Genomic DNA, 10443 nt, shown 5'->3' on the forward strand with positions numbered 1-10443 from the left:
GTTAAGGTACTTTCTTTTATTTTATTTTATTTTATATTTGTTTGTTAATTAGTAAACAGAGAAATAATATAAATGTAGATTTCATTAATTTTGGAAATTTTTTATTATAATGTGATTATTTTTGTATAGATTTAATAAATAATTTAAATATTAATATTAACGAATATTTTTTATTTATAAAAATGAACAATTATTATGAATTTATAAAAAAATTTAAGGTATTTTTTATGATAATTATGAAGGATAATAATATTATTGTATGTTATTTTATTTTTTATTTATGAGTGTATTTATATTATTTAAACTAGTAAGTAAATAGTATAATATGATATATTTATTTTATTTTTTATTTATGTAAATTAGTGCAATCAAATTATTATTATATTTTTTATTAAATAATTATTTGTTATAATACATAAATTTATTTAATATAAATTAGTACAATTAAATAATTTATTTTTTAAAATTAATAGATATATTTAATAAATGAACATATTTTTATTGTACCAGTCTAATAGAAATCTTATTATTTGTAAATTAGATCTGTCAAAGATCAGACGTGGAGCCCAATGGTAAAAGACGCTTAATGGGATTCTACCATGATTTTAGATTGGGATGATCAAAGGAGTTTACTCTTTACTATCTGCTTTGGTGGAAAGGTAGAGGCCAGAAACTCACACATTTATATTGCTAGAGACTCAAATTGTAGTCAACTCCTCTACATATAGTGTAACATCTAATTGCTGTGACGATCGACTTTCTAAAACTATATTCCATTTCAATCCTAAACTCTTCATTCTCAGGATCAGCAATACCTACAGAAAGCAGAAATCATCATTCATTGATCCATCCAAAATATAAATTAAGAAAAACATATTATTCACTCATCACATACATATATTTGCATATTTCGAGAATTTCATGGCGTCAAGATCCAAGTTACGCACGCATAAAAGGTGGAACGTGCAATGGTTGACTAACTCAATTTGAAAATGGAATCAGTTAGGATCTCATCCAAATTTATAAATAGAATAACTAATTATTCTCAAATCTCATTTAATATTCTCAATTATCATACTATTACTATATTTTTGGTGCTAGCAAAAAATATAATAATATTCCATCTGAATTAATATAATTATTTATTTGATCAAATCAAAATAATAATTAAATAATTCTATAGCAAAGATTAGAACACTCGTTAGTGTGTGACCCCATAAATTCAATACTAAGCGGGTAGTAAATTAGTCATACTAAATTTACTAATCAAGGTTGGCGTCTAGCAACACTCCTCAACGACCCAATAGTATGAAGTCATATATTTTTACTAAGAATCTTAGAAGAACAAAGTATAATTCCTTCCATCTTCCCAACTCTTGGTTAACCCTTAAAGTATGATTTAATTGTCAAACTCTAACTCGTTACCATTATTATAATGAACTGTGAATGACCTAAGAAACTCATTTTTTCATTCATTCAATTTCCTTGTCCAAGGTTTTATTCATCTCAGTCATTATAATCATAGAGCTCAAACTTTTTGCCGAGAGTTAACGGATTCCTTATTAACTAATCATTAATTCTACAAGTATTTAAATTATACCAAATATCCATTCAACTAGCACCCTAGGGTATTAGGTGTCTGGAATCAAAGTATAATAAATACGTTGTTAATTACTATGATAGTCGCAGGTAAAATGAAACTCTATTACTATGTTCATCTTGAGAATATCCTATTGACAAATATGCAGTAATTATAACAATTAGGAATTCTCAGAATGAGCCAGTTCAATGGTCATATCCCTATATGCACCATATATATATATTTAATAAATGAGATCTATTAATCTTCATCCAATGAAGACCATTATATATATATTGATCTTTCCGAATTATTAATGTCATTTTTAATAATCCTATGACCAATAACAATTTAGATTAAATTATAAAAGATTTATCTCTCAATATTATGATCACTATCACAATGATAAATCTCTAAATTTAATCAAGGACCTTATTATATTAACATTTTAATATAATAACAATAACAAATTATTTGACACATGATTGATTGAATTGTGGTCATACTACTTATTCCCAACATATATATATATATATATATATATATATATATATATATATATATATTTGAGGATTTAAATTGGCCGCGTCTCTGGTGGCCGTGGTTATGGTGGCTAACGGTGATTATGAGTTGACTTTCTAATTAAATGGTGACAAGTGGAGTGTTTTTAGTGTAGTTAAGTTATCTTGACAAAATTAAAGACGGTCAAATTTTATTGTTTTACTGTAGGGATACGACGGCTATTACATAGAAAAAACAGCACCGGATCTACCGTAGAAAGTCTCAGTTTCTTCATCAACCAGATGACATCTCTACGGAGACATTCGGCAAGGACAAGGACTGAATAATCGCAACAGAGAAATGAGGACTTCAATAGTAACAGCAGCGACATAGCACACACAGGAATGGAAATTCATGAAGCGCCTATGTCGAAGCACGTTCGGTGGGAGAGAGTCAAGTTACCATAGATGCACCACTAATGATCTGCTCCCGCGTGAAGATCCGTTGAGAGGGAGCTAGAGATCAAAATGTATTACAGTATTGGAGGGATTACCGTTTGGATACCGGGTGGGTGTTCAGGTTATGATTGATTTCTAGTATGGGTCGGGTTTGGTGAAGACCTTGTCCAAAAAAAAAAAACAAGTGTTGCAGGTAGCTATGGTTGAACGGTTGAGAGTGTAATAGTGAGAGAATGAAGAAGAGTTATATAAAATTTCTATTTTTTTTATTTTTTTAACATAAATTTGCATCATTTAAAAACTTATCGAGAAGGCATAAGGAGCCAATGGTTTAAGCGTACAATGTGTACAATGGAGGTTTAGGAAGTATTAGAGATATGACCATTAGTGTTACACTGTGATGTCAAGTTACGTTTTTGGGATGAGTGGGTTCATGATATGGTATTAGAGTTCTAAATCCGAAAAGTCAAGAGTTCGATTCTTGGTGAACCCCAAAATATGAGATGTTTATTATCCCTGGTATCCGGATGGTTATTCTGGATAATATAGGTGATGTTCATTTTATTCATAGACCAAAAATTTAGTCTATTATATACATTATACGCTTAGGTCATTGGCTCCCTAACACTACTCAAACTTATCAACTACCATGTGTTTACCGTCCTTGCTTAATATTCGCGATTAACAATATAGAAGTCAAAGAAAAAAAAATTCTTTTTGTTTACATGTAAAAAATAATTGTATCAACTAGCATAGGCATCATAGCCACACTAAATTTGTGGCCACCACAGATTGCACCATTTAAATTTGGGTGCAGCTCCTAATGAGATAGATGATACTGCCATTAGGTTTCGGCTGTCTAAAAAGACTTTTTTTTTTTTTACACCACACACCCATATACACTCATATACACTACTACTATTATGAGTTCTATAGCCTCTTGAGCTTAGTGAAGGTTCGAACTTTTGTAAGTTCCTTGTGAGATAGCAAATTCTACCATTAACTCCAATAAAAAACCAAAATTAGGCTTAGAAAAAAGAAAAAAAAAGTCCAACGAAAAGTGGGCCTTTAAAGCCCATACTTACAAAATGGACAATAAAAAACATTCAAAATGTTGCTAATAATCATCTCTTCTCTTTTTCTTTCTTTACGCAATTTTGTAAGAGTCTAAAAGATGGGTTCACCTCAGTCTTTATAGTATTCAATTCCAGCGACTCGAAACTCAATATTCGACCGATTGTTTAGATTAAATCTTAAAGGAGATTTCCGAAAAAGTAATCCAGAATTCTTTATAGAAGGAATCAAAGATGAATGGCTCTCTTCCGAGCAAACAGGATACAAAAAAAAAAAAAAGCTGTCGGAATTAGTCACATGACTTTAGACGTCATGAAATCTGAAGTATAAAGCAATCCGAACCCGACTCTTCTGAATCATTATTTGACTATTCTGCAAAATAGAGGAAACGTGTCATACCTTTAGGTATGACAGCAAATTTCATCACATGTAGAAAAAAAAAATCATCACTGTAGCGTTGGCCCATCTATTTGGTTGAATCACAGTACTAGAACGGATGGGAATAGAATAGAAGATGAGCTGGCCTGTCTGGAAGATGCCTCTACTAACATTTGTAACTTTGAAATAATCTTGGGTTAATTTAGTAATTAACTTACCAATTTGTTTAACCAAATATCAAGAATTTAAATTTTGTGTATATAATAATTAATTAGTCTGCAATAAATTTTTAAAATAAATTTTAATCTCGGGTGCATTCAATAGGAGACCACATGGTTTAACCAAACTTCCAAATGGATTACTTACGATACATGATATATGTAAGTAATCTTAGTAATTTTTATTTTAAAAAAAGTACAAAAGGGGAATTACAACTATAAATGCCTAATTATTTCTAAGAGGGAAGTGTAAGTTCCAAATGCTGCAATTGCAACTCCTACTAACACTATGGAATAATTGACGACCATTTCACATCCCAATTTCCCATAAGTTCCAGAAATCTTCAAGTAGCAAACACATGGCACTAGGAATGAAGCAGAGACACTTAACAATGCACCAACAAGGGACATTAGGTACCCAAAAAATGGAACAGTGAGTGCAACAACAACAGTGGTGAAGAGCAATATGCTACTAATTAGTATATGTGTGAGCTTTGGCCTTTTGCTGTATTGATTTGGAAGCACGCTTTTTACGGCATCCACAATTGGCCTTAGCATGAGAGCATATTTGGTTATGGGGTTAACCAAAGTTGTGTATATTGCCACTTTTGAACTGATTTTTTCTTTTGGAAGGTTCAGAGTTATTTCTGATTCAACCTCTGATCCAAACATTAAGTATCCCAAAACTGCTGTTGCTGCATATACTAAAGTGCACAATGTGAAGCACACCAGCAACACCTGTAACAAATTAAAGTAAATGATACATGTAATAACATAGAGTTAGGTAGGTTTGGAATTTTAAAAAGTGCAAGATGGGCAGAGTACTAGGAAAATTTTGTCTCCTAGAATAAATGAATAAAGTTAGTTTCTACAAGTCTTCAACGAAAAAATATATCAAAATTGACTCAATATCTTGACCAAATCGATTTTAATAACTATAATGTCAATTCACTTACATCCAGATATTCACTAACAGACAACAGTTAAGTAATGAACTATTAGTAAAAAACACCCTTTTTTTTGTTTTATTTTTCTGGGTTAAATTATTCTGTTAATTTTAATAATTTTTTTAATTTGTCATTAAGTCATTATATTTTAAAAATTTTTAATTGGGATCCTACATCAATTTTAAATTTGTGATTAGATCTTTTTTATAATAAACATTACAAAAGTTTAAAAATGTTTTCATCCATTTCATATCCCTGACAATATGCCTTAACATATTCTATTAAGTTAAACGTTTTTAAAATGGTAAAAATGTGATTGCAAATTTAAAATGATGTAAAGACTCAATAAAAAAAATAAAATATAATAATTTAATTACAAATTTAATAAAATTATAAAAACTAATAGAATAGTTTAACCTTTCTTTAATTAGAAAAATTAGAATTTTCTTTTTTCTAAATTATATGCACTTACATTAGAGAACTGATGCTTGTTCTTCATGGAAGTGTAGAGACTTGGAAACACAGGATGAGAACTGTAGCAAAATGCATACAAGCTAACTGCAGCAGGAACTCCCTTCCAATTAAAGAGCACTCCTTTGCTATGAAGTTTTGTTCCATCAATTGTACCATTCCACAACAATGAACATAGAAATATAATTGATGCTAAGGCCCCAGTTGCTGACACATATGATAGAAGCTTGCTTAGATCTTCCAACCATACCGTTGGGAGAATAATCAGTGCTGAAAGTAGAACAAAACAATGTGTTCCAGTAATTCTCAATCCTCCAATATCCACATGAAAATGAGATATTAATTTGTTCAAGTTATCTCCTTCAAGAATCAAGTACCCTGTTATGACCAAATAAAGTTCACAATTCATTGCAATGTTTACAAGTAACCTTCCTTTGTCTCCAAATGCTCTTTGACCAATGTCAGGAAGAGATTCAATAGTGGAATCTTTGTCCATGCACCTTTTGATTAATAAGCCTGTGTAGCATGCTGCTATGGATATGATGAACAAAAATATTAAGCTTAACCAACCTCCTGAGGCTAATGCAAATGGTATAGACACTATACCAATTCCTGAAATCCAACAAGTATTAGTTAAAGAAAGTTGTTATATTGAAATTGTAGAAATGAAAATATTTTATTAAAAATAAAAAAATATTAGAGACTATTAGAATTTATTATTTTTAACCATTTAATTAGTCATTAATATTTAAGAGTATGGAATAAAATATATTATTAAATTATTAAACTAAAAGAATTAAACTAAAAAAATTGAGTTGATGGTTAAGGAATAGTCATAAACAATAAATTTTTTATAATTTCTTAATATTTCTCTAAAAAGAATTATATATAGTAGTTGAACTTTGTATTGATGGTAATAGATTTACATTGTTTTATTTTTTGGCCACCTTGTTGGATTCCTCACCAAATTTTATAATTTATTGATAAGTATATGAATTCTTTATTTTTTATCAAGCATTATTGAAGATAAAGGGCCTAAAAATTGATCATTAAAAAAGAAAATTCAAATGCTTCTCTTTTCATATTTCTATTGACTAGCTTTTAACTTGAATAAGACTCTTCTTTATTTTTAAAATAAAAAATTAAAATAGTTTATATTATACAAAGTGTTAGGTAGCAAATACAAGGATTTTTTTAACTAATACATTTTTTTAATTTAAAATAATTCAATCCCTCCAACATTTTTTTTAGCTGCGTCCCTGTTCATATCTCGCTTTCATCTCCCATTTTTTTCGGCTTTTTTTTTTTTCTCTTGGATATGGTGAGTTACAAAACACACTCAAAAGAGAGGTACATGCATCACGTCTGGATTATATTAGATCGATGTCACTCCAAAGTATATATTTTTATATACATTTATATTTACTAAAAATAATTATTTAATATTTGGGCTTATTCCGTCACAGAAGCAAGAATATTGGTGTTTGTCATCATGTAATAGTATTTTTATATTTTATAATGAATTTTAACTATAAACTAATGGAAAATGACACGTGAAGTTTTATGTTATTTTTGAATTAGACAAAATTATTTCAAATATATATATTTACAAATATATAATAGTTGATTTAGTAGTTATTTTTTAATGTACATATAATATTTTTTATTAAAGAAATGTCAGTTTTTATTACTCAAATTATAATTTTCTTATCAGAAAAAATAAGCAATATTATTCTACTTCAGGTAAGAATCCATCATTAGAATTTTGTTATTTTAATTTGTTCATATATAGTGCAGGATGCAAGTATTTTCCAAACTTTAAGATTCCAACGGTATGTTCTCTTGAAAAATCAGTCAAAACATTTAACAACTCTTAACTATATAATTAAATTGAAACAACGTTTCTAACAACTTGCAAACAGAATCCTTGAGTGAGTGAGAATGTTCTTAAGTTCTATACCATTAATAACTAGATAGGTTGTTATGGATGAAAAGTCCTCAAATAATATAACATACTTATTTCAAAACTAAATAAATTGGAAAAGTGTTTTTGGAACATCTAAAATTCTGAATTATCATCCGTTGTTGTGTGAACATTCACTCACTCGTTCTGAATTTATTACCATCTAATAATGTACTATATATTAATATAAGGAACAAAAAGAAAGTTGAAAAAACAAACCCGAAATTCCATTAACCCCGTGAAAACAGGTCTTGGCAAATGATGTGGTTCCTCCACCATTATTGTTGCTAGAAGGGGACGTTGTGGTTGAGAGACTCTCCATATTTTGGGGAAGTAGTGGCCAACAAGGTTCAAGCTAATAATGATAACACAAAAGGAGTGTGTCCTTAATATTTATAGACCTTAGCTTGCTACATAACCACTGAAGAAAAAAAGATATTGCCTTACTACATATAATAATATATTGCCATGCATGCTATATATATTACTATTAAAATATTAATATAAAAAATATTAAAACTATCATAATTTTTTTTTTTTGTCATCATTTAACTATCGATTTAATTTTTTTAATTTAATTTTTAATTTAATAATATATTTTATTTTATATTTTTAAATATTAATAATTAATTAATAGTCATAAATTAGGGGCGTGCATGGCCCGACCCGACCCGAAAATTCGACCCGGCTCTGAATACTTTAGGAGCTAATTTGGTGTGATTTCATTGGATCTAGGGTCGAATAAGGGTCTCAAAAATAGACCCGGTCATTATTTCGGATAGGGTTCGGGCCATAAATTGGGTCACCCGAATTCGGCTCGGTGGCTCAGTCATCATACACAATTAATATTTTGTGTTATTAGTGATAGATGATGGCTATTCTTATGTGGAATTTAAGTATTGTAAACCTTAATATTTTGTATTATTAGTTATTATAAGACTATAAGTTAATATTTTTTGTTTAAAATGCATAAGATTTTAGACTAATGCATAATATTGTGTTATTTGTATTGACTTAAATATTTGGTGTTATTAGACAATATTAATATTGATTATGATTATACTTTAATTTTAGAGAAGAGTTAGTTTTTGTTATATTTTTCTAAGTGAATTTTACCATGTCAAATAATAATTGGAGTCTTAGAAATTTGGATATTTTTATATGGTAGTTTATAAGAAGGTATTAAGATAATGTAATGTTAACAGCTCGAATTTCACCCAATTTTTACCCAATATAATCGTGGCCCGAAAGTGTATAAATTTTATCAGGTTTAGAATCGGATTCGGGTCAAACAAATAAATTTGATGTATATTTTAAATCGAATCTAACTCACATCAAATCTAATTTCACCCAAGTACACCCTATCAAAAACAATTGAAATTAGGATTTACTTTATAAATTGAAAAATAAATGTTGGGAGTCCTTGCTCATTTTGCGAGACAAAAGAGTCTTTGTGAAAAGGGACTGAAAAGTAAAAATAACAAATAAATTTATAACAAATGTCATGATTATGCTTTAAAAAATATTTAAATAAATTAAAAATAATAATAGATATTTTTAATAATAATAATAAATTTATTATTCTTTATAAATATTAGTTATATTTATTTTAATTTTTACAAACTTTTTTATTGTTGTTAATTATAAAGCCATTAAATTTTTTTCTTGTATATTACTAATGTTTAGTTTAAAAAAATTAATAATATTATTACAGAAATTAAGTACTTGGTAATTTCATAAGGTACGTAGTAACCACATATTCATTTAAGTTAATTAATGTTACTAGTTAATTTAAATTCGAATTATATATTATATATAATATATTATTATTATTTATGAAATTTTTTGAAATATTAAATTTTTTATAATAATAAATTTTTTTAAATTGATAAATTTTAATAATATTATTATAAAAAATTAATAATTATATTAATTTTAATTACTTTAATTAATTAATTAAATAAAATTATAATAAAAATTGAAATTAAGTTTTTTTTTTAATAAAAAATATTTTAAATTTTTATTTATTATTTATAATATAAAAATTAATCTAAAATTATTTTTTATAACAAGTGGATTATAAATACTTTCATGAGTAGAGACGGTGGTTTAATATTGCTGGTTAATTAATTTTCTCTTTCCAAGAAGCTCTCTTGCTTGGTCAGCTAGCTTATATTATAGGTATTTTTCCTCCCCAAGCACGTGCACGGATGCACCTACTTATTATCCATTATTTTTATGGACAAATCATGATACATAGCGATTAAAATATTAGTAGCAGTGGCCATGTATAGAAATATATATTTATTATTTTATAGGAATTTTTATTATATTATTATAAATAAATTTAATTATTTATCTATTATAAATATGGCTATTATATTATGATAAATTTTATTATTTTAATAATTAATTATTTAATTTAAAAATATAAATCAATATATATAAAGTTAGAGTTGAAATAGTAAAAAGAATAAAGAAAAAAAATTAGATATATATCAATTAAATAATATTATAAATTAAAATTTTAATTTATTATTTTATAATATCATTTTTTGTTATTTTTTATTCTTCAATAATTACTTATTAACTATCTTGATGTTTATACTTATCTTCACATAATATTTTATGTACAGTTATTTTTAAAGTGTTATTCATTTTTAAGTTTAACTAAAATTAATAATTTAATATAAATTAATAAATTATTTTATTTTATTAATTAAAATTACGATGTTATTGTTATTATTTTTCCGTTCAACTAATTATAATAATACAAAAAAATTTATTTTTTTGAAATTTTAGAAAATATGAATATAATGATCTTTAAATTACATGGTTTATGATTCAAAGATTA

At 27.0% G+C, this 10443-nt stretch overlaps 1 protein-coding gene across 1 annotated transcript; it reads right to left on the bottom strand.

The window, feature by feature from the left end:
• Positions 1-4307: 4307 nt before the first annotated feature.
• LOC130941811 (amino acid transporter AVT1I-like) lies at positions 4308-7932 on the bottom strand. The gene is made up of 3 exons (XM_057870410.1): positions 7809-7932; positions 5628-6238; positions 4308-4946 (listed from the first exon to the last, which is right to left on the bottom strand). The coding sequence occupies exons 1-3, from the start codon at positions 7909-7911 to the stop codon at positions 4425-4427; spliced, it is 1236 nt and encodes a 411-aa protein (XP_057726393.1). The 5' UTR covers positions 7912-7932; the 3' UTR covers positions 4308-4424.
• Between the last annotated feature and the right edge of the window lie 2511 nt (positions 7933-10443).

This window comes from Arachis stenosperma, chromosome 7 (assembly GCF_014773155.1).
Source record: "Arachis stenosperma cultivar V10309 chromosome 7, arast.V10309.gnm1.PFL2, whole genome shotgun sequence".
NCBI classification, from domain to species: Eukaryota; Viridiplantae; Streptophyta; class Magnoliopsida; order Fabales; family Fabaceae; genus Arachis; species Arachis stenosperma.